The 26,422-nt window shown below is 39.2% G+C and overlaps 1 protein-coding gene across 2 annotated transcripts; it reads right to left on the bottom strand.

Annotated features, from left to right (window-relative positions):
* Positions 1 to 4,262: 4,262 nt before the first annotated feature.
* On the bottom strand, positions 4,263 to 8,458 carry LOC115757358 (probable galactinol--sucrose galactosyltransferase 6). 2 transcript variants are annotated; one of them, XM_030697560.2, is made up of 8 exons: positions 8,252 to 8,458; positions 8,069 to 8,124; positions 7,528 to 7,980; positions 6,981 to 7,372; positions 6,379 to 6,891; positions 6,030 to 6,239; positions 5,735 to 5,869; positions 4,263 to 5,247 (listed from the first exon to the last, which is right to left on the bottom strand). In XM_030697560.2, exons 1-8 carry the CDS (start codon positions 8,391 to 8,393, stop codon positions 4,557 to 4,559), a joined length of 2,592 nt encoding a protein of 863 aa, XP_030553420.2. In that variant the 5' UTR covers positions 8,394 to 8,458; the 3' UTR covers positions 4,263 to 4,556. The 2 variants fall into 2 exon arrangements, with proteins under 2 accessions (XP_030553420.2, XP_030553421.1); XM_030697561.2 differs by having other exon boundaries at positions 8,069 to 8,108; positions 8,252 to 8,390.
* Between the last annotated feature and the right edge of the window lie 17,964 nt (positions 8,459 to 26,422).

Here is a 26,422-nt window from a genome sequence, read left to right on the forward strand (position 1 = left end):
GATGAACGTTTGTAACTTGTACGAGAGTTCGCACATTTTGTGCTCTACCGCGTATAATCGGGGTGCCCGATTCAATTGGGATTAGTGTTGCCTGCTAGGTTCATAAATCCCATTTAAATTTGCTGTCAATTACTACCAATTCTCAGTATTCCTAACCAGTGGATAGATGACCTTTTGTTTTTAGCTTTCCTTTTAATAAACCTTGTGGGTGACTACTAATGGACTTAAAAATTAATCCCCATACTCATCCAGCAAACAAATGTCTGGGTGGGGGACAAGCTCGTGGAAATGCATATTCCTCTTTGCTGTCGCTTTATCGTTTGTCCCCATCTTCCGGAATTGAAGGCGCACACATGCCTGACACCACCGGCAACAGGTGCGTCTTCTTTTGATTTAACCCACCACTTTGTCCTTCCCCTTCTCCTCTACATCTTGGTAATTCCACTGCAGAATCTCGAGTAAAAGGTGACTTCTCTCTCTCTCTCCCCCCACTGATGGATAGCCATCGCAGTTCATGTCCGATTTTTCGCTTACTTACACGTTCATTGAATTTCATGTGTTGTTAGAATTTCTCTAAAATCAACATGTCCAGTTAGACCTACCTATTCAAAAACTTAAGCTAATAAATTATGGGTCAATTAGGATATAGTAACTGTTTCATGTCACGTTAATTCTCCGATGTGAGATTTTTTTTAACACAACTCACATATGTATCTCGATAATTTTTCCCTCACATATGAGCTTCAGTGTTAGGTTTGTTCCCCTTTAATTCAAGTATCAATTTGCATCAACTTATCTCAACTTGGACCTCTAACGCCGAACTTCATCCTTGGTTTCTATCTCTGGATCGAACCATGAAGTCTACCATCAACCCCGCATTGCTATTGAGGTGTGGTTCATATTCCACATCGACATAAAGGCATATGAGTCCCACTCCATGCTAAGTTAACTGGGATCCTAGAAAGCTGTCCCGACGGGGATCTCAAGGGGGCAGTGCCTCTTGGACATCGGGGTATTTTTACGATTTGATCCTATATTTTTTCATTGATAGTTTGAAGTTAGGACCATGAATAACTATTACTATATGTACTTTTTTTTGTTTGTAATCGAGTGATGTAACGAGAGGTGTGAGATGTTAATTATAATGGAATCATCAACTGGACGTAGCCCTAGTTTACGGGCGAACCATGATAAATCTCGTATCTCGAGTTCTCTTTCTCGATTTACACTTTACTTCGTTTGTGCGTCGAATCCTAACAATTGCTACACGACAACGCCCACTTGTATGGAAATCGCGTTGTTTACCAGATTTTTCTTTTAAGATATTCACCAAATGCCAAGACATATTGAGAGTGCGCCACGAATGAACCACTAATCAACCATTAGCAACTTTCCTTTAATTTATCTAGGGTCGAGTTTCGGTCGAGACATATTCTAACAAAGCCCATGAGTGATGTCTTATTTTATTCCTATCTAGTAAGAGCTTTTTGCTAGCTAGGCCTCGTTTTGGAAAACGAAGGCATGCATCGCAAAGCTATCATATGACCCGATTGGGACTTTGTAGGATAGGCTAAACCTCTCGTTGTTGCTCGAAAAGACCCTCCACTTCAATCGGTACTGCATGAGTGCTTAGGAACTAAGCATCTTTTTTCTCCATTTGGCCCCATCTTGGCGGATATATTTCACCTAACGCCACCGGCTCATGTCACTTTCTTTTAATCATGTGAGAAGAAGGGAAGAGTGTATGCAAAGTGACTATGAAATGGATGTAATGACTAACTGAGTGATACTGACGGTCGATAGATTACCCAAGGACATTGAATAAATGAACTATATTCAACCAAACTCGACTTTACTATCTCTACACGCGGCCGAAACATGGCCGTTTTCGGTGTCATCCAATCCACCAATCGAATCTTATCTGGACACAACTTGTCAATGCCCACAAAAGTTTTTAAAACTACCCGGATCAGAAGTCTTCTCAGCTTCTGAGCATATAATTGAAGAGGAGGTCTGTATAAGACATGAATGAACTGGAGTTGGTGGATCTTGCTTTCTCTTTGTTGTCGCATGAACTGCAAGCCACATGCGTGCTTATTGAACAAATAATGGAGGGATCAGAGATTGTCTACTGCTGAGGACGTGCATTACAGAGCATACTTTTAGCTTTCATTATTCTCTCTTCTTGGCCCATTCGCAGGGTATACTTAAAACTTAGTTGGACATGTCAGTGCTCATATGGTCCTTGTGCATGCATATAATGGAGATCGTGTCCTAACAAAACACGGCCCAGTCGCCAAAAAATGCTGATTAAGTTGTTAAGCGCTTGATTTGGATGCAACAGATTGTATACGTGCACCACAATGGCCTCTTGCTAATATCCCATATCATCAAAACGATGGTATTTTTTTATGAACTAATCAAGATTGATGTTCGACGTTAGTTGTTTGTTAAGACATTCACTATACAAATAATAAAAAAAAAAACGACATTCACTATATTTAGGTAGTCATAATGTATTATTAGAGAGCGCTTATGACTTGTGGGCCAAAAAGAGTTTTGAACACACTTGTAATGTTTAGTGAACATACATGGTTCAAAGGAATTGAGTTTATATTTTTCTGCGTTGATCTACTTAAGAGTGATTTTAATTTATTCTTCTATTCTAAATATTATCGGTGCTGTTATGAGATAACGACGAAATGTGATTGAAGATAGATGGTTGGGGGGCCCCCACTTCTTTATTACGGTAAAGTATTTAGACGTGGAAAAACCTAGAGACATGGAATGAAATACGGAATCGTTTCTATTCTTAGATCTTTGAGGGTCTCAAGATCAAAGATTATAGCAGAGAAACTCCAATTATGTAAGAGACTTAGATCGTTAGAGACTTATTCGTATTGTGTGCAACCTTACCAACCAATCGTAATTCTCTTTCGCAAAATTGAACTCCTATTGTTTTTCGCGGATCTGTTGGGTTTATTTGAATTTTTTTAAACCCATCAGGTATATGATCTTCTTTCGTGCCATATTATTAAGCGTGCTTGGGGTCAAGCCACGGGGCCATTTTTCCTAATCGAAAGGGCAATATTTCGCTCCTTCACTGGTCGAACGAAATTTCCTCCGATCGTGCTTTCAGAGCGGTGAATTACAAGTTACGGACGTCACCCACGTTAAAAAATGAGATTTGTAAAAGATTCATACATTCGTTTTACATCAACATTGCTTCCGTCGTTCCAGGAAAACCAATTCTTTCTTCTGTCAAGTTTGATGAGAATCTGTTCAAGAAGGGCCACCAACCAAAGCTCTTCAGCTTTGACAGAGGCATTACTTTGGGCCTGTGGAAACCCAGTCAAAACTCTCAACACAGAGCAAAGTGGGCCTTGAACAAGCCCTATTTCAAAGAGCACTTTGAACCTTAAACTTAGGCAGGAATTTTTTTTTTTTTTCCAACCAAGTTGTTGAACAAATAAGTTGCAAACATTATGATGAATTAATTAATGTTTAGGTGATTGTTGATGAACTGTTTTTTTGATTTTGTATAAAATAAAATATTATTTTCAGGACAGTTTGTCTATTTTAAGTGCAATAAAAAAAAACATAACGGTTCTGAAAAATTCTCTTTTGAAATTGAATTTAATCAAATAAGGAGAGATATCCTTCAAGAACATACACTTATATCGCGCGCGCCACGCGTGCGTGCAAAGTTGAATAAACATGGCAAACAGGGTTTATTTCATTCATTGTGATCTTGCATTCAAGCTTGTTGGTTAAAAAATACTACGAAAAAATTAATCAAAAAGTCTTATAAGAGCAAAAATGCAGAGCATTGAATAGATAGAGAAAGCCTGCTCAAGTCGATCTTAGCAGTTCGGACCGCACCTCCGAATCCGCTTTGCCGCTTTTCCCAAATCGATTAAATCCAATTCATTTGATTACAGAAGGTTTGGTTGATCGCAGCGGTCGCTCTTTTATGTATATACTCTTAAGTCACCTTGGCTTTCACCTCACACAGGTGTAAATGAGGAAACGTTATAGGAGTCTCAATTTTCCACCAAACAAACCCACAATTTCTCCTAGTACTTAGCTCTTTGTTGTTTCGTGATTGTAGAAACTCCACTTCTTTGGTACTCAGAAGCAGACATCAGAAGATTTAGTGGCATTGTCTCTTCCTCATTGTTTCTCATGCTATAACCAACAACAAAGCGGCAACAATTGCATCCAGAAGAACATTGAAAGAGAAGCAAGAAGCGGAGGCGGGATTCTGAAAGAGAACAAAGACTACATGCAACTCCAATTACATCCCCCCAATGATAGGTTTACAATGAGCACAGGTCTGACAGAAAGATGACGACGCAAAGCTCATCTTTTATTCCTAATTTTCTCATCGAGCTCTCCCTGATGAGCTGTCATGAACCCTGAACCTGAACTAGTACAACAACATTGTGATATGGCGAAATGCGGGATCCACTCCACTCCCATATGACTCACAATCTCGACGTCCGAAGTGCGCCATCTAATCGTGCCTCTACTTCCGCCTTCTTATGATCTATAAGTCATAACTCCACTTCAATGGCATGAACTCTCTGCGCCTCCTCAGGCAAATGGTCCAAGTCAAGATTCAACAAACCGGATGCCGCGTCGTATTCGAACTCGACCTCGTTCGTGCCCAATTTGCAACTCTTTGGTCTCGTGGACGAGTATGCGCCGAACTTGCCGCATCCCTTGACCTCCATATGAACAATCCCCACCAATTCATTGCTGCGATTCTCCACTCTTTGCTCGCCCATGACATTCCCTTCTCCTGCATACTCGGTCTCAAGCTCTGACAACTCGGCGCCGCCCTTGACCTCGTATCTCAGCCCTTCAATTGCTCCGCCAGCGTTGAACATGTTGATGAGCCCCAGCGGAGCAAAGCTGAATCCAGGTGCCAAGACCTTGATTGGCGTGATGGTTAACATGTCGTGCTCAAGGACTTTGAGCGACACGGGCATTGCGGTATTGTAAGGTAGGACGACGAGGTCTCCGCTCTTGTGGCAGTACATGGCGCAGTCGCCGGACCAGGTGGGGTCTGTGGCAGCTTCGCTGATGAGGTGGACATCACGGCCACGGATGTATCCGGTGATGGCCTCGGTCTTGGTTTGGTGGAAAGTGTTCTTTCTCTCCATCATGTTCCAGGCTGCTCCTTGGCAGTTGTAGACGCCAAGGACACCAGTGTACTTGTTCATGTTCCATATCTTCAACAAGCTGAATGAAAGTAGAAGACTTGGTCAGTGAATGCAATTGGGAGATTGACAGACATTATTAACACCACGGAATATGTTATGCGATGGATTAGCTCTATTGTCCAAGACTTGTTTCAAATGACTGGGCCAGGCTGACATCACAAAGACAAGATACATTGTAAGAACTCAATTATCTGGAAACTAAGATGAAACGGTCATGAAAAGTCCACTTTAGATTGATTCAGGACAGAGCTTCAGCTTTACTGATGGGATTTTCTTGTGATTGAACTCAAATCCTAACATAAGTTATGGGTCGAGTCCAGACATTTTCATCTTCTAGCTATTAAGTTGCAGACGTTCAGAGATGCACATATACCTCAACTTCAATCTAGGTGTCCCCAAAACTGTCATAAACTCCTTGATCTTAAATCGTGTATTTTCCATGAGAATTAAGTGAATTCGAATACCACAATGGACAGTTGAAAACAGAGCAAGTGAAATCTATATACCTAACGCCATCCCGGGCCGGGTCAGAGAACAAGCAATCACGGGTGGGTCGACCAGGCAAGCGGGCTCGGAGCACCGACCCGTCAGGCAGAACAAGCTTCTTAAGGAGCTCGAAATTGTGCTTCCCAGGTGCATCACTGCACAAAACGAAACATTCAGATTGGTATTAGCAAACGAGGATTGAGACTGATGTACTCTCAGTATAATTGACTAATAAGAATGAGCTTCACCAGGGCATCACTCGATATAACGTTAGATACTGAAAAAACCCCAAAGGGGAGGGTCGTGATTCCTTGCCTGACATAGATGGGACCGCCGCTGATTGCCCTGGCTGAAGCATGGTACTCGGCAGCAGGATGGACAGAGTGGAACATGTCCCAATCAGTTTGCATGAAATCTCCCAGGAAGACGCTGTTGTAGGCAACCGCCGCTATGTGGATGGTGTGCGAGACAGGATCTCTCGGGTAGAAGTCATCCGACGCGCGCACAATAGCGGTTTGTTTCGAGCTGTTCGTTGTTACATCAAACGGACAAAGTAATTTAGTCAGACTATATAAGCAACGCAAGACATCATCAAACTCAGATCTCAGGTCTATGTATTGAAGAAAAAACACCAAAACTACCTGAACCAAGAGACTACACTTACCAGTACAGCGCATCGGTGTTGTGGCTCATGCACGCAATGCAACCATTATCCGGGAAGTTCCTGGCCACCGACGCATCGAGCGCCTGGTGGTACTGCCGTGTCAACTCAACCCGACCGCCCAACCCAGCTCCAAGAGTCTCGAGTATACACTGCACATCCACCTTAACCCCATCTATGCCCGCACTCGCCAAGTAACTGTGCAACTCATTGTAGAATTTGTACACGTTCTTTGGGTTCACAAGCCCCAACCCCTGGAGCGCAATCGCGTCATGCTTCCATGTCGGCTCATTTTCGATCACCCCTTTCGACAAGGAGGGGTACTTCATCAAGGACCCGTATTCCTCCATCTCCTTCACTCCCGGTCGTACCCCACCCCAATATCCTGTGATCGCGTGCCACACATACACATACTTAAGCCCGTGCTTGTTCTTTGCTGTGTTGACGATATTCTTGATTCCCACCGCTGGGTCGTCCTTCTTCTGGAACTTGGCATTCTCCTTAATCCCAGTCAATCTGAAAATTCGACATCAGATAAGAATCATATGTCCATTTTCGATTGAAATAAGACGGCGTTAGAACTTTAAATCATTCCAAACACGCACCTGAGCAACTGTTGCTTCTTCTCGCCCTCAGAGCTCTCCTCGGCCACGGGATCGGTTCCAACGGACTGCCACCCGTCGTCGATGATCACGAACTTGGGCGGGGTCCCGCCAGCTGCAAGAGACGCGAGGCCGGCTTCGACGCCCTCTTGAGTCACATCCTGGTAGAACGCATCCCAGGTGCACCATCCGAAATAGTCGACGATCCCGGGCAGCTTCTTCTCGTGCCGCTGACGGAAAGTCTTCAGATGCAATTTAACGGCCCTGATTGCTTCGAAGATGGTGGCGAACGGGTCCGTGCCGGAGTGGATGAACACCGAGTGGTTAAAGGACGAGGCTTTGGTCTCAACATCGCCGCTCTCGAGACATAGCTGGAGCTCGTCACGCTCATTCCCCTGCAGGTAGAGTTAGAGCCTTCAGCTTTCCGCACGAATTCACGCACTTTGCCCGGTTATGAAACCAGGTATCAAGACCAATTAGATATTCATAACTATAGTTGAGACGAGCTCAAAAAAAGATAACCTTGTCAGCAAATTCAACACAGTCCTACCTGCAGGCACGCCCTGAACGGTCCCTCGATCAGCGGGAGGAAGACGGTGTACACGATCTGGTTCTCCTCGTTCCCCTCGTCCGACTCGAGGTGGGATCCGTCCTTGGTCTCGACCAATAGGAACTGAGTCTCCAGCGGAATTTCGCTCCCTCGGTCGCCCATCTTCTGGGCCATCCACCAGAGCTTGAACCGGAAGCAGGCCATGAACCGGACGTCACGGAGGACCCCGACCGGCACCACTTGGCGGCTGTCTTCCTTGTCGAAGACCGCCCCGAGGAAGACCCCCTCGACCGTGCCAGACGACGAGCCGGACGCCGCAACGACATTGTCCGGTACTCCCGTCAGGATCGTCCGGTCCTTGACGATCAGTTTCCGGTCCGAAATCCGAACCGCCGGTTTGATCGTCATCTCTCCCTTGCCAAGCTTATCGGACCGCCCACCTGGCTCGGTTCTCTGCAATCGACGAGAATCCGATGCGTTAGCATGACACGTTCGCAACAAAAAAACTCCACCGCCAGATCTGAAACGCAAATGACGTTACCTGAAAAGCCGATATGCGCAATGCCCGCTTCGATCGATGTCTGCAAGTTCCGAAACATGAAACCCACCAAACAATCACTCGTTAGACGATGACCCAGATGAGCAAATTTCCTCGCATTTCCTCTGCGCGTCGCGAAACGGGAAAGAGAAAGAGAGGGGAAAGGGAGAAAAAACGAGAAAGTACCAGAATGCGTGGAGCGATAGGCGACCGCGTTCGAGACGGTAAGAGAACACGCGAACGACGAAGACAGTGATGAGAGGGAGCGCAGGACGGGTCTGGTATTTATACTCGCGAACCTCGAATTGTATTTCAATGGAGAAACCATCGTTGCTGGCTTCTCAATCTCGTCGATGGTTGCTTGCTGTAGCTACTTGTCCCCAGCGTCGACGCGGCCTTAGCCTTATCCAACGGGCGCGGAAATGTCTCCCTCTTTTTGACGGAGGATCGCGCCGCCACGTCGGATCCACGCCGCACCAATCCGCGGGGTCGTCTTCCCGCGGAATAACACCAGGAGACGCGATCGGGGTCGAGTCACGCCACGCGAGGCTTTCACGGTGCTCCCGTGAGCTTGGGGCTGAGGGACTGACACGTGTGGGTTGTGATTACTTGCTGGGGAAAGCGAGATGTGGTCCCCCGCTGTCTGGGCACGTGTCGGTCGGCTTTTGGGGGAGGTCGTACTCTTGGTGGGATTTGTGGGGATCGTGGTTGTGATTATTTTAGTGGAGCTGATCTGTGTCCACGTATGAAGGGTTTGACGTTTAGCGGCGATTTTGTGTCGTCCGTCTGATCTGACCAGAGAGTCCTGGCTTTTCCCGTCAGGGCCAGCTGAGACCACGGCAATCCAACGAGGGCGATATTTGACCGGTCTTAGCTAAAATTCCTTGAGATGAGGGTGGTTGGTTTCAAAATAAAACTCTATTTATTTAGCAAAATTTAAAAAAAAATTAAAAAAATTTCTTCATAATGATCATTTGTATTATTTATAAAAATAAATTGAAGATAAACACTTTTATAGAATATTTAAAAATTAAATTATTGATAATAATAAAAATATTTTTTTATTATTTAATAATTTCAAACGATCATTTTTTGAAAAATATTTCTTAAACCACTTTTTTTTTTTCCAAAAACAAATGGAGCGTAAGTGGCCAAAACTTACCACGTCGTGGCCAGTTCTTAGGTTTTTTAGAATTAGGAATGAACCTTGAATTTAGGGTACAGTCAAGCATCGATCGAGACCCTTTTTTTTTTTTTTGTTCATTTTGCTATGTATTAGACTAGTTTAATTTCAGGTTTTTTTAGTAGGATGATCAGATATAAAATCGAGGAACCTAATCGATCTCCTTATGAACCGGCCTTAAACGGTATGGTTCTCGAGTTAAGCTTGCTTGGTGATGGGAGTGCACAACATAAATTTAATACTTTTACTCGGAGAGATCACCAAAAGAGAGCTCAAATCCAAGCCCATTAATATATCCAATCAATTCCACCTTCATTCAAAAGCTCAAGCTAATGAGTTATGGACCAATATAGATATATTAACCGGCTCTCCATCACTTCGATTTTTTGATGTGAAATTTTTTTATCACAACTCACTTCACACGTATATTTTAATATTTGTTTATTTACAATTCACGAACGAAAAGGGCAAAAAAAAAAAATAAATAGGAGGCCAAGTGGCATGCCACGTTTGACTTCGGTGTCACAATGATCGCCGCCCGCTGAAATTCTGGAACCAACTACCAAAAATATCTCCGGGCGTCCAACTAATCATTCATGGTCGAATTATTTGAAAAATCCAATGATGAGGCTTCCCCCCCACCCCCGCGGGTCCCACCGGCTGCATGATTACGCAATATTTAATGTGTTTTTAATGTGGTGAGCTGGAAACTCGACGACGGACGACTTTCGCGAGCGAATTCCAGATGGCCACCCCAATTTCTCTCCCCGACATTTTTGAATTTTTCACGTGCACGAGAAATTGGGAAAACATGGTACGTGCGTGCGTGCGTGAACATACGATACGTGTCCGCGATGGACAAGTCCCCCACTTCCTGCGATATTGACCGTCTCTGTGTCTTGATCAATCTCGTGACTATGTGTCGCTCGATTAATTGCTGATTAAGATTTCGTGCTGGTATAGTTTTCCAAGAAAACTGGTAATTACGTGGGGGGAACTCAATGATTTGAACGAAAGATACGTGCGTGAAGAAGAATGAGATTTTAATGTTTTTGAATTTGACAGAAATATCTGTCGTCGTTTGTTGGAATGACAGGAAATTAAGGGGATGGCTGATGTCATCGCGAGGATAATGACGGTCATTAATTAGCACGGCCCCAAGTGGCGACTAAAACCTAACTATTATTAATTTACATGGACCAACCCGTGATGGCATCGTCTCCTCTCTTTTTTTTTTATTAAAAAAAAATCCATTTAAGTTCATCTCTATATGGCTAGCAAACATTAAAAAAAATGTAAGTTCGTATTTTACATGAGACATAAGTTGCACATCTCGTTTTTCATGCGGTTAGTGATGTTGTAATTATCAGTTAATGGAGTGAGCAACACGAGACATGTCTTTTCAATTCACATGTCTCTCTAATTCATATCTCTCTTTAATTTGTGAATCTCTTTGGTTCGTGAATATCTTTAATTCATGTATTCTTTCAAATCATGTATCTTTTCGATTCATATGTTTTTTTAGTACATGACCTTTCAAAATCTGTAAATTGAAATAAATGATTCCTCTTTTCAATTCTTTTCTCTGATTAGCTTGTTCAAGAAAAGGTTCGATTGAGTCTTGTTTGTATAGTGCTAATCCGAACAAGTTCAAGTTGTCGCATCTTGGGAGGCGTAGTTCGTAAATCTACAGAGTACCGGTTGACAGGAACTAATTGCTTTAAGAATATTATGTAATCAATACTTCACCTCCTATCTTATTATGTTGCATTTTATAGCACCTTTGGAAAATGTACATTCAGCTTGTAATTCAATCATCTTTACTTGTTAAGAAAATCAATCAATATATATTTATTGATTTGGTCTTTATTTTTTCAGATTTATGATTTATATTTAATTTTACTGGTTATAACAAACTGTGTTGCGTATTCAATAAGTGATGGTTGATATCTTAGTGAAAAAAGTGTGAGCAAGATTCTCACCGACACTATTTTGTAAAAGTTCACCAATTTTTATTTGGGTGAGAATACGTACCTCCTACGTCGGAGTTTTCCCTCCATTTATTATAGTTTTGTAACCCAACGTAGTTTCGAGATAATTCAATACCCACGTTGAGTGTTTTGTTCCCAAATGTCTATAAGTATGCTACGTTGTACAAAAAGAATTATGAAGAACTATCCGTAGATTGAAACGACTGTTCAAAGTTTTTAACAATTAAATGTTCATATTAAAAACTGATGAAATTGAGAACACTTTTCTTGTGTCCTTTAGACGTTACAATCGAAGATGAGATGAGTTTTGGAGGAAAGCGGTTTGGATAGCGAGAGAAGAGCAAACTAATCACTGAACAAACGTCGATTGTGGTAAGCATAATAGAAGGATGTCATCACCCACATTTTTGTTAACAATAAAATGGTCACCAAGAAAAAAAAATGTGGCTAGGCGATCCAAGCCTCCGAAGGTCACAAAAATTTGTACAAATTTTGGAATGTTTGTAAGGCCATCAAAGGATTGAGTAATTTCGTGCGATTTCGTCCACATTCTAAACGCAAAATATTCTAGACTCCACTAGTAATCACCGCGAAACGAAAAGGATACATGTTCTCATATGGGGGTCGTTTTCAAAATGGGCCTAGTCCCATCGACCATCGTCTTCATCAAGCCATCGATGACGTCATAAAACGTTGCGTAGCACGTCACCGGTGAAATCCACGACGCACATGCCCATATTCTTGGACATCCACGAGAGGACAAAATCCAGGACAACGGGACAACCTAAATTACCTTGTTTTCTTCCCCTAAAATTGTCACCTTTCTTTCCGCCCACCTTAATTTGGACCCGTCTGCAATCTCAAATTCCAATTTTGCCACCACATTATTGGCAACAAACACGAATTCAGCACGAACAGTTGGATTGACGGTATCATATTCTTTTCGTGGAAGTATATACTTTTACCAAAACTTTCTGGTTTTTTGACAAGATTGAATCAACACGAAATTAGCATGAAACCGGTTTTTCTACACCATCGAGGGTAAACAATTTCACATTTGGCGTACGTTTCCTGAATTTCGGATTTCGTCTTGTTCATTAAGGAATTGAGGGTACTTGTCTTTTCAAGAAAACATTCAAAACGGAAGTTTGTTTTGTTCCGCGGCCTGCTACCCATTTATTGATATATAGTATGACTTCTTCATTAGGTGAGTTATATAAAGTGATAATAATATAATTGATCCTTGAATTTTGATCTCCTTAAATTTTAATTTGTTCAATATGATCTCTAAACTTTATTTATTGTCAATGAACTGTAAATTTATTAAATACAATCCTTGAATTTTTGGTTTATGTTCTATATAATCTCTTAATTATATGAAAACGATCGATCTGTCCTTGAACTTGAATTAATTGAAGGACAACATTAAATATTTTTGTATAATTTATGGACTAAATTGAACATGCATCAATAGTTCAAAGACTATATTGAACAAATTTAAAGTTTAGGGACGACTTTACACATTAAGAGACCGCATTACAACAAATTAAAAGTTCAACAACCGGAATTGCACACTATCTTTCGCTTTTCCTAACTACTCGGGGATGGAAATAGTTCGACCCAAACTTTTCAATTTGAGTAACCCTAACGTTCAATCCGATCAAGCATAAACTTGATAATACTTTCACTTTGTCTTAATCAATCTCGCCACTATGCGTCGCTCGATTAATTGCTGATTAAGATTTCGCGCTGATGTTGTCTTCGAAAAATTGGTAATTACGTGGGGAGTGCTCAAACGATTTCAACGAAAGATACGTGCTGGGAAGGAGAATGAGACTTTTAAGGTTTTTGAATTTGACAGAAATATCTGTCGCTGTTGGAATGAGAGGAAATTAAGGGGATGGCTGATGTCGTTGCGAAGATAATGACGGTCATTAATTAGCGCAGCCCCATGTGGCAATTACCACCTAACTCGTATTATCAAATGAGTTGGACCACCCCGTGATGCTATAATCTACTCTCTCTATTTAATCCATTTAAGTTCATCTTTCTATGGCTAGCAAACATAATAATAAAAAAATAAAAAGGCAAGTTCGTCTTTAAGATTAGACTTAAAGCAGCACATCTTCTAATGTTTCTTGCAATTATTGATGCTGTAATTATTATGAGTTAATGGATCGACGAAAGTGAGCAAAACGAGACATGTTTTCCGTTTGCATGTCTCTTAGTCAATGTATCTCTCGAGTTCACAAATCTAATTCATAAATCTTTTTAATCTTCATGTATCTCTTTGGTTCATGGGTGTCTTTAATTTATGTACCTCTTCGGTTTATATATCTCTTCAATACATGATCTTTCAAACTCTATAAATTGAAATAAATTATTCTTCTCTTCAACTTTTTTTCTCTCTAAGGTAGCCCATTCAAGAAAGGTTCAATTGAGCCTTGTTTGCATAATGTTAAACTAAACAAGTTTGAAGTGTTGTATTGTGAGAGGCATAATTTTAAATCTATAGAGCACCATTGATAGGAACTAATCGCTTTAAGGATATTCGGTAATATGTACTTTACCGCCTGTCTAATTCTGTTACATTTTCATAGCTAACTTTGCAAATGTAAATTTGATCTGTAATTCAATCATATTTACTCTTTAAGAAATTCATTCAATATATATATTTATATTTATTGACTTGGTCTTCATTATATCATTATCACTCTCTCACTTCATCATAGTTGTTATTTTTGCTTAATTTTACTGGTTATAACAAACTTTATTTATGTATCCAACAAGTGATTATTGATATCTTTGCGAAAAACGTGTGAGTGCGATTCTCACCGGCACAATTCAATTAAAGTTTACCCATTTCTATTCTCGAGATTAGTCAATACCTAAAATTAAGAGTTTTGTTCCCAAGTGCCTATAAGTGTGCAACGTTAAAAAAAAAAAAACATTATAAAGAACCACATGTTAAAATTGAAACGACCCTTCAACTATAGGTTTTAGTAATTAAATGTTCATATTAGGTATCGGTGAAATTAACAGTAATTAAAAAGAAGAAGACACTTTTATTGTGTCCTTCAGACGTTACAATCGAAGATGAAATGAGGGTTGGAGGAAAGTGGTCTAGAGAGCGACAGAAAAGACTATAAAAAGAGTAGGCTAATCACTGTCGAAAACATAATAAAGGGTTGCCATCACCCACATTTTCTCTAATAATAAAATGGTCACCAAAAAAAAGAAATTGTGGCTAGGCGATCCAAACCTTTGAAGGCCACAAAAATTTGTCTAAATTTGAAATGTTGCAAGGCCATCAGAGCATCGAGTAATTTCGTCCGATTTCATCCACATTCTAAACACACAAAAATTTCTAGACTCTACTAGTGGTCACCACGAAACGAAAATGATACATGTTCTCATAAGGGTCATTTTCAAAATGGGCCGTTTGGACCGTTTTCTTCATCAAGCCATCGGTGACGTCATAAAACATCGGTCGACACGTCACGGGTGCAATCCACAACACACGTGCCCATATTCTTGGACGTCCACGCGAGGACGAAATCCAAGACAACGAACAGCTTGAATTTCCTTGTTTTCTTCCACTAAAATTGTCACCTTTCTTTCCGCCCACCTTAATTTGGACCCGTCTACGGTCTCAAATTCCAATTTTGCCACAAGTCCATAACATTATTGGCGTAAACACATATTTAGGACGAACAGTTGGATTGACGGTACCATATTCATTTCGTGAAAGTGTGTACTTTTGCCAAAACTTGCTGTTCTTTTGCCTATATTGCATCAACACAAAATTAGCACAAAACCGGTTTTCCTACACCATCGAGGATAAACAATTTCACACTCAGTGAATGTTGCCTAGATTTCGGGTTCCATCTCATTCATTAAGAAATCGGGAGTGCGTGTATGTTTCCTAAATATTTTCATATAATTTACGGACTAAATTGAACATGCACCAATAATTCATGAATTACATTGGATAAATTCAAAGTTCAAGAACGACGTTGCATATTGAGTCACAAAGTTCAATGACTACATCGAGCAAATTAAAAGTTCACGAATTGGAATTGTACATTTGGGTAAAGTTCAAGTCCTTTTCTCTCGTAGAAATGAAAATCAAAATGCGCTCTTCCGCTTTTACCAATGACTCGGGGATGCAAATAAAGCGAGCCATCTTTTAATTGTCCGAGTTCAACCCAAACTTTTCAATTTGAACAACTCTAAAGTTCAATCCGATCAAGCACAAATTCGATAACACTATTAATTGAATGGAGCTACCCGTGATCACATTGAAATGAACTAATATTTTATAAGGATTCACTTACCGGGAGCTCTTTAGGTATTTTGGAAAAAAAGGGCCAAACATTATGATGTTCTACATATAGTTAATACTTTGAAACTTGACAACTTATTTATCAATACGCTCGATAAGTAATTTTTTGACACTAATTGTCATAACTCATTTCAGATGTACAACCAATTACTTTAATTTCCACTAACCTAGCCAAATGAGGGCAAAGAATGTTAGTAGTTAATACACACTTCTGTAATCACATCTAATGTGTACTTAAGATTGTTAATAAAGGTGTAACGATTAAGATTCATTTGTCATAATGCATGAGAGAGAGAGGGCGAAGATGAAGCCATCAGCATCATCATCTGCCGTACACGTGTCTCTGTTCCCTTTATCCAAATCATCTTTATCCTCTCGGCCCGAGAATAATGGTACTTATGTCGAGCCGATTGCGGTAATCAAGAAAGCATCTTTTTAAGATTCTTTCAAGATGCCCCTGAGAATTTGCGATTAGATTTCGCTGTTAATGACAAGTGTGCGGACACGAATCTCCGCGCGATCTCTCGTGTCACATGCGGCTCCTCCTACAACGCTTGTCGTAATTAGGTTTTTTTTTTTTTTTTGGGGGGCCCGAAAATTTGTCGCAAAGAGAAGAAAATGATAGCACCGCAACACTCCCATTTCGAATAAATCACGTGTTGAGCAGCCTCGCCATCCGCTTGTCTTCTTCCTCCTTATTCTTCATTATCCTCCCCTATAATGAATCACTCTATAAACTAGTCCGGATCAATGGTATATGTCGATGATCTTGATCCAAAATAGAGTGCACATGGCCGAAGAAATTCGAACGGCGGCGATATTTAGTTTTTTAATTAAAAGTTCTCGACATTCCAATCAATTGCGCCATATGTGATTCCATGTATCGATATGATGCGATATTGTTCTCCAACTCTCTCATTGAGTAAATTGTTTTCAAGTAATTTTCGTACAAAAAAATTAATCTTTATCATGCCCTCTAAAAAAGCCAATGTGTCAATATACTCAATTGAAGGATCGCTTATGAAAACAACATCGATGTTTAATTGCGGGTTTCAATTTCAATCACAACACTCTTTTTAATCATATTTTACTAAAAATGGCCTCACACTTAAATTTTTTTTTTTGTTGCACAAACTGAAATTTAAAAGCCAAAAACCCCTTCATCTAGCTTCCCTCTCCCTCCTATACAATAGCAACCAAATGCACACAATTTGCAAGGCGGGGACGGGGATGTGATTTCGTCCTCGCCCCATGTGTCGGTCCCCGACTCCATGGATGCAAGTAAGAATCGTGATCTCTATTAGATACCGGCGATCGTGTCAATGAGAGTACTTTTATGTATGATTGCGTCGCATGACAGAGCCGGATGTAATGTAATGTAACGGATCAATCATCCATACCCACATAATAAGATCCCACTCATTTAGTGACATTTGTGTATGCATCTTGCTTTTTGATTAATCGGTTGCAGCATGTATCGCTGCCACGTGATGTACCGGTCACATGAAATACTAAGTCAATGTGAAGACAATCCGACAAGTAGATTTTATGGGTGATTGGCTTTGGGCTAGGTCGGTTCTCACCTGGAAATTGGGAACCTAATCGGACAAGGACGATTCTCACTCCGTGGAACCAAGAATCGATCCTAGTCATATTGGAACATGCGGTGTTATTTGTTTTTTTTTTTTTTTTTTTATGGTTCAGCTACATATATTTGGTCTTCATTTTTTATTTATGGTCTTTGCTAGAAAAAGATAAAAAAAAAAAAAACTCTCTAGGCTAGTTTGGTCCGATTCCTCTTCCGGAATCGAGAATCGGATTGGTTATTCCCGGTTAAAAAAAAAAATAGAATCGAAAACTGGACCGATTACCAAGAGAATTGCCTAGTAATAACCGGCATGGTCTAGTTTTTGGGTTGGACCAGGATCGATGTACACTCTTAATAGCCATTGGGAAAACAAATAAAAAGTTTATTCTCTAGTTCCTACTCAATAATTAATGCTCAAAGTGTCATAAAAAAAAGTTCTTCAAAAATCACATTGAGAGTGTAAAGGGCGTGCCAACCCTTCATATCAAAATGTAATGTAAATGCTAGGCCGGTCTAAATGATAAGGAAATTAAAGTGCTTGAAAAGTAAAGAGCAAAGATTCAAATTAAAAGGAAAGAATCGGGATTAAAATATATTAAAAGAAAACTAGAGGAAGGAACATTGAGGATGGGTTTGGTTTAGCATTTGAAATGAGTTTTGGAAAAATACAAATGTCTTCAATCTAAAGGGGTTTAGAAAAATATTAATTGCATTTGGTAAAACTTTATTTGAAAATGGGTTTTGGGTTGATGGTATATGTCGATGATCTAGATCTAAAATAGTGTACATGTGGCCGATGAAATTTGAACAGCGGCGACATTTAGTTTTTTAATTAGAAGTTCTCTTCATTCCAATCAACTACGCCAAATCTTTATCCGTAAAATTATGCATACATGATTCTATGTGCCGATGTGATGCGATACTGTTCTCTAGTTCTCTCGTTGAGTAAATTGTTTCCAAGTAATTTTCGTACAAAAAAATTGATCTTTATCAAAGCTAATATGTTGATACTCGATCGAAGGATCACTTATAAAAACAACATCGATGTTTAATTGCGGGTTTCAATTTCAATCACAACACTCTTTTTAATCATGCTTTATCGAAAAATGGCCTCACACTTTTGAAAAAATTTGGCACAAACGCAAATTCCAGAACCCAAAGACCCCTTCATCTAGCTTTTCTTTCTCTCTCTCTCTCTCTCTCTCTCTCTCTCTCTCTCTCTCTCTCTCTCTCTCCTATACAATAGCAACCAAATGCACGCAATTTGCGAGGCGGGGCGGGGACGGGGATGTGATTCCGATTCCGTCCCCACCCCGTGTCTATCCCTAATTGCAATGCACGCAATTTGCAAGTAAGAATCGTGATCTCTAGTAGACACCTATGATTGTGTTAATGAGTAAGTACTTGTATGTATGATTACATCACTCACATGACATTGTCGGATGTAATGTAATACAACACGGATCAATCATCTATACCCACGTAATAAGAGCCCACCCATTCGGTGACTTCTATGCGTGCATCTTGCTTTGATTAGTCGGTTACATCATGCATCATTATCACATAAAATAACTTTATTAATGTTTAAAATGTGTTGGATCTAAGTTGATCTAAAGTCAATCAAGTAGATATTAATGGGAGATTGGCGTCGGGGTGGGTTGGTTCCCACCCGGAAATTAGAAACCTAACCGGATAGGGACGTTTCTCACTTCGTGGAACCAAGAATTGACCTTATTCATTATGGAACATGCGGTATTATTTATTTATTTGATTTTTTTATGGTTCCGCTATATATGTTTGTTCTTCAGTTTTCATTTATGGTTTTTGCTATAAAAAATATTAAAAAAGAAAACACTCTAGGTTGGTTCGGTTCGGTTTCTCCTCTGGAATCGTGAACTAGATCGGTTATTCACAGTTCAAAAAATTTGCAATCAGAAACTAGACCGATTCCCGCTGGAATCGCCCAACAATAGCTGGCATGGTCCAGCTTCCGAGTTGGATTGGGATCGATGTACACACCTGATAGCTATTGGGAGAACAAATAAAAACTTACCTTGGTTCAAAATGTAACAAAAATGATCAAAGTGTGGTAAGAAAAAGTTCTTCAAAAAACACATTTAGTGTAAATGTGAGTGTAAAGGGCGTCGTAATGTAAATGCTAGGCCGATCTAAATGATAAGGAAATTAAAGTGCTTGAAAAGTATAGAGCAAAGATTGAAATTAACGGAAATTAAAAGGAAAGAATTGGGATTAAAATAAATTAAAAGAAAACTAGAGCAAGGAACATTGAGCGTCGGTTTGGTTCAGCATTTGAAATGAGTTTTGAGGAAATGCAAATGTCTTCAACCTAAAGGGGTTTAGGAAAATGCTAATTGTGTTTGGTAAAATCTAATTTGAAAATAGAATTTGGGTTGAATGATGTTTGATAAAAACAACATTTCAAAGGGACTTTGAATGCAATTTTTTAATTTTTAACTAAAAAAATTATCCTTTACCCGATCGGCGAAGAAGATAAATAGTAAAAAAAGGGGGCAAAATCGAAAATATAGAGAATTGATGATGTTAGTTTTGGAAAGAAAATCTCTTATGATTTGATCAAATGTTGAAAGCTCAATACTGGTCCCTACTAGCATTAGACTTTCAGCTTTCCTAAGGCTAGCATTTGGTCAAATGTTTGCTTAAAGCTAAACCAAATGCTTCAGTATTCTCCTGATAGGCTTTAGGGGCTGAAAGCCCTTTCGGAATGCTGAACCAAACACAATCCGTGATTAACTTACAAACATTGGAAATGAACTTACTCGAAATAAATTACATTGGACTTAAAATAACTTGAAAGTCATAACCACGTTGACACTCAAACGAAAACATTGGAACGGATACGTCATTGTTGTTTACAATGCACACAAACAACAACTTTAAACCTAAAATTAAGAGATATGTGCACTGGAAATCCTAAAACTTGTCACGAAAGTACATTTGAATCATAAAACTTGTAAAAAATGCAATCAAGTTATCTTGCTAATTTCATTTAACTTGGCTAACGAAAAATGATGAAATGATTTTTTTTATATAGTTTCTCGCTACACATAGCCAAAACAACGTCGTTTTGATATAAATCAGACTTTTATACAAATTTCATAAAAAACATAATAAAAAATCAATTGTTTCTGAAAAAAGAAGAAGTTGGAAACCGGAAGGCAGGGCTGCAAAGCTCTCGCCACCACCGCTCCAACTCTCCCTTTTTTTAGCTTTAATTTGGACCAAAATGACATCGTTTTGGCCTTATGTTTCATGTTTTAGCCTCATCATTGTTACGTAAGATAGAGAAAATATTAAAGAAAAAAACATGTCAGCATTTTTTGTCAGTCAAGTTGAACATAGTTAACGGAAAGATTCGATTGCACCAACTTAATAAGTTTCAGTTCTTGATTGCATTTTTTACAAGTTTTAGGACTCAATTACACTATCATGACAAGTTTTAAGATTTTTGGTACACATATCTCTAAAATCGAAACTGAAATTGAAACACTTGAAAAGGCATCTTAACTTTCTTTATTTTATTAATTGGATTTTGTTTTAGAGAGAGAGAGAGAGAGAGATCGTTGAGTTCGGACTACATTGTATATTGCGCTGATAAATGTTATCCGCACACCTCTTACAGGACAGCAAGACAAAAATATCATTGATATGGAGAGAGGAGAGAATTCAAATTAAAGCAGATAAACACATTTAGTGTAATGAACTACGATAAAAGACTTGATAACGGACAGATTTGCTTAGTTGAATATGTAGCTCAACTACCTAAGGCTAAACGGGCATATTCGAATAATCATCGTCGTTTTACCTAATTATTGAGAGCCACTAAATTTGTCGCACATAAATGGGTCAAAATGAGATAAATGGGTCTATTTGAATATGACTATTTATGATTCCACTCAAATACGATCCGGCCCATCTATTTGACGGATCTTATGGATTTTTCATATTTGGGCTCCTTGGGTTTTCTTTGACAGTTTGCTTTCCTCTATTTCCCTAATCTTGGTGATTCCCGTGGCCGTCATTGTATTTTCCCACAAATGTCTCTTCTAGTGGAGATGGTTTGGGGCTGGATGTGTGGAGGAAGAATGTATGGCGCGGTGCCAATGTAGTGGAGATGGTTTGGGGCTGGAAGGCATTGAACCGTGACGATGTTGTTACTATGAATGGTGTGTGATTTGGAGCTATTTACTGAAAAATGGTCTCTCTCTCCCTCCTATACAATAGCAACCAAATGCACGCAATTTGCAAGGCGGGGACGGGGATGTGATTCCGTCCCCGCCCCATGTGTCGGTCCCCGACTCCATGGCTGCAAGTAAGAATCGTGATCTCTATTAGATACCAACGATCGTGTCAATGAGAGTACTTTTATGTATGATTGCGTCGCATGACAGAGCCGGATGTAATGTAATGTAACGGATCAATCATCCATACCCACATAATAAGACCCCGCTCATTCGGTGACATTTGTGTACGCATCTTGCTTTTTGATTAATCGGTTGCAGCATGTATCGCTACCACGTGATGTACCGGTCACATGAAATACTAAGTCGATGTGAAGACAATCCGACAAGTAGATTTTATGGGTGATTGGCTTTGGGCTGGGTCGGTTCCCACCTGGAAATCGGGAACCTAATCGAACAAGGACGATTCTCACTCCGTGGAACCAAGAATCGATTCTAGTCATACTGGAACATGCAGTATTATTTTTTTATTTTTTTATTTTTATTTATGGTTCTGCTACATATACTTGGTCTTCATTTTTTTGTTTATGGTCTTTGCTAGAAAAAGATTAAAAAGACAAAACACTCTAGGCCAGTTTGGTCCGATTCCTCTCTTGAAATCGAGAATCGGATCGGTTATTCCCGGTTCAAAAAAAAAAAAAAAAAGAATCGAAAACTGGACCGATTCCCTAAAGAATTGCCCAGTAATAACCTGCTTGGTCCAGTTTTTGGGTTGGACTAGGATCGGTGTACCCTCTTAACAGTTATTGGGAAAACAAATAAGAGTTTATTCTCTAGTTCCTACTCAATAATTAACGCTCAAAGTGTCATAAAAAAAAGTTCTTCAAAATCCACATTGAGTGTAAATGTAAGTGTAAAGGGCGTGCCAACTCTTCATATCAAAATGTAATGTAAATGCTAGGCCGATCTAAATGATAAGGAAATTAAAGTGCTTGATAAGTATACAGCAAAGATTGAAATTAGAAGGAAATTAAAAGAAAAGAATCGGGATTAAAATAAATTAAAAGAAAACTAGAGCAAGGAACATTGAGGGTAGGTTTGATTTAGCATTTGAAATGAGTTTTGGGAAAATGCAAATGTCTTCAATTTAAAGAGGTTTAGGAAAATGCTAATTGCGTTTGGTAAAACCTCATTTGAAAATGGGCTTTGGGTTGATAGTATATGTCGATGATCTTGATCTAAAACAGTGAGCATGCGGCCGATGAAATTTGAACTGCGGCGACATTTAGTTTTTCAATAACAAGTTCTCAACATTCCAATCAATTGCACCAAATCTTTTTCCGTAAAATTATGCATACGTGATTTCATATGTTCTTTAGCTCTCTCGTTGAGTAAGTTGTTTTCAAGTAATTTTCGTACAAAAAAAATTGGTCTTTATCATGCCCTCTAAAAAAGCTAATATGTCGATACTCGATCGAAGTATCACTTATAAAAACAACATCGATGTTTAATTGCGGGTTTCAATTTCAATCACAACACTCTTTTTAATCATACTTTACGGAAAAATGGCCTCAACCTCTTGAAAAATTTTGGCACAAACGCAAATTCTAGAACCCAAAAACCCCTTCATCTTGCTTTTCTCTCTCTCTCTCTCTCTCTCTCTCTCTCTCCTATACAATAGCAACCAAATGCACGCAATTTGCGAGGTGGAGGCGGGGACGGGGATGTGATTCCGATTCCGTCCCCGCCCCGTGTCTATCCCTAATTGCAATGCACGCAATTTGCAAGTAAGAATCGTGATCTCTAGTAGACACCCATGATTGTGCTAATGAGAAAGTACTTGTATGTATGATTACATCACTAACATGACATTGTCGGATGTAATGTAATACAACACGGATCAATCATCTATACCCACGTAATAAGAGCCCACCCATTCGGTGACTTCCGTGCGTGCATCTTGCTTTGATCGATCGGTTACATCATATATCATTATCACATAAAATAACTTTATTAATGTTTAAAATGTGTTGGATCCAAGTTGATCTAAAGTCAATCAAGTACATATTAATGGGAGATTGGCTTCGGGGTGGTAACGTCCCACCCGGAAACTGGAAACCTAACCGGATAGGGATGTTTCTCACTTCGTGGAACCAAGAATCGACCCTATTTATACTGGAACATGCGGTGTTATTTATTTATTTGATTTTTTTTATGGTTATGCTATATATATTTGAACCAGGCTAGGTCGGTTCCCACCTGGAAATTGGGAACCTAATAAGGGCGATTTTCACTCCGTGGAACCAAGAATCAATCCTATTCATACTAGAACATGCGGTATTATTTATTTTTTATATTTTTTTATGGTTCTGCTACATATGTTTGGTCTTTGCTATAAAAAGATTAAAAAACAAAATACTCTAGGCCAGTTCGGTCCGATTCCTCTCTTGGAACCGAGAATCAAATTGGTTATTCCCGATTTAAAAAAAAAAGAATCGAAAACCGGACCGATTACCGCGACAATTGGCCGGTAATAACCGGCCTGGTCCAGTTTTTGGGTTGGACCAGGATCGATGTACACTCTTAATAGCTATTGGGAAAACAAATAAAAGTTTATTCTCTAGTTCCTACTCAATAATTAATGCTCAAATTGTCATAAAAAAAAAGTTCTTCAAAAAAACACATTGAGTGTAAAGTGTAAGTTAAAGGGTGTGCCAACTCTTCATATCAAAATGAAATTAAAATGCTAGGCCGATCTAAATGATAAGGAAATTAAAGTGCTTAAAAACTGTGGAGCAAAGATTGAAATTAAAGGAAATTAAAAGGAAAGAATCGGGATTGAAATAAATTAAAAGAAAACCGAGCAAGGAACATTGAGAGTGGGTTTGGTTTAGCATTTGAAATGAGTTTTGAGGAAATACAAATGTCTTCAACCTAGAAGGATTTAGAAAAATGCTAATTACATTTGGTAAAATCTCATTTGAAAATGAGCTTTGAATCGAATGGTGTTTGGTAAAAACAACACTCCAAAGGGGCTTTGAATGCCGTTTTTAGTTTTTAACTAAAAAAATTATCCTTTGCTGGATCGGCGAAGAAGATCAACAATAAAAAAGGGAGCAAAATTGAAAATATAGAAAATTGATGAGGTTAGTTTTGGACGAAAAAAAATCTCTTAGCATTTGCCCAAATGTTGAAAGCCCAACACTGGTGACCAGCATTAAGCTTTCATCTTTCTCAAGGCTAGCATTTGGTCAAATGTTGGCTTAAAACTAAATCAAATGCATCATCATTCTTCTGATAGGATTTGGGGGTTGAAAACCCCTTGAAAATGCTGAACCAAACCCACACCGAGATTAACTTAGAAACATTGGAAATGAAATTACTCAAAATAAATTACATTGGACTTAAAATAACTTGAAAGTCACAACCACGTTAACACTCAAACGAAAACATTGGAACGGATACGTCATTGCCGTTTACAATGCACACGAACAACAAATTTACCCTAAAATTAAGGGATATGTGCACTGAAAATCCTAAAACTTGTCATAAAAGTGCATTTAAGTCATAAAACTTGTAAATACTGCAATCAAGTTATCATGCTGAGTTCATTTAACTTGGCTGAAGAAAAATGATGACGTGACTTTTTTTTTTTTTAAATTATAGTTTTTTGCTACACATGGCCAAAACAATATCATTTTGATATAAATCGGACTTTTATACAAATTTCATAACAAATATAATAAAAAAGCAATTGTTTCTAAAAAAATAAGAAGTTGGAAACTAGAAGGTAGGGCTGCAAACCTCTTGTCGCCACCGCTCCAACTCTCCCTTTTTTCTAGCTTTGATTTGGACCAAATTGATGTCGTTTTGGCCTTATGTTTCATGTTTTAGCCGCATCATTATTACGTAGGATAGAGAAAATATTAAAGAAAAAAACATGCTAGCATTTTTCGCCGATTAAGTTGAACATAGTTAACGGAAAGACTTGATTGCACAAACTTAACAAGTTTTAATACTTGATTGCACTTTTTACAAGTTTTAGGACTCAACTACACTATCATGACAAGTTTTAAGGTTTTCAATACACATATCTCTAAAATCGAAACTGAAATTGAAAAGCTTGAAAAGGCATGTTAACTTTCTTTATTTTATTAATTGGATTTTGTTTTAGAGAGAGAGAAAGGGAGATGGAGAGATCGTTGAGTTCAAACTACATTGCATATTGCGCTGATAAGAGTTATCTGCACATCTCTTACAGGACAGCAAGACAAAAATATCATTGATATGGAGAGAGGAGAGAATTCAAATTAAAGCAGATAAACACATTTAGTGTAATAAACTACGACAAAAGACTTGATAACGGACAAATTTGCTTAGTTGAATAGGTAGCTCAACTACCCGAGGCTAAACGGGCAAATTCAGATAATCGTCGTCGTTTTACCCAATTATTGGGAGTTACTAAATTTGTCGCACATAAATGAGTCAAAACAAGATAAATGGATCTATTTGAATATGACTATTTATGATCCCACTCAAATACGATCCGGCCCATCTATTTGACGGATCTTATGGATTTTTCATATTTGGGCTCCTTGGGTTTTCTTTGACAGTTTGCTTTCCTCTATTTCCCTAATCTTGGTGATTCCCGTGGCCATCATTGTATTTTCCCACAAATGTCTCTTCTAGTGGAGATGCTTTGGGTTTGGAAGTGTGGAGGAAGAATGTATGGCGCGGTGCCAATGTAGTGGAGATGCTTTGGGGCTGGAAGGCATTGAACCGTGACGATGTTCGTTTCATAGTATTTGGAACTGATGAGCAAGAGGGAGCATTGAGATCAGGGAAAATGGACTTGATGTGCAGGATGCTTTTGTTCAGATGCGGCACGGAAAGAATAACACTAAAAGTAGGTTGTGGAAGCATTTCTCCGAGACTTCGGGGAGTTTTCTCAGTGGGATTTCATGTTGTGAATGCTGAATTTTTGTTGAAAGCTATGTACGGCAAGATTCAATTTGTTTGCTATTGCCGCT

The sequence above is a fragment of the Rhodamnia argentea genome, chromosome 4 (genome assembly GCF_020921035.1).
Source record: "Rhodamnia argentea isolate NSW1041297 chromosome 4, ASM2092103v1, whole genome shotgun sequence".
Lineage (NCBI taxonomy): Eukaryota > Viridiplantae > Streptophyta > Magnoliopsida > Myrtales > Myrtaceae > Rhodamnia > Rhodamnia argentea.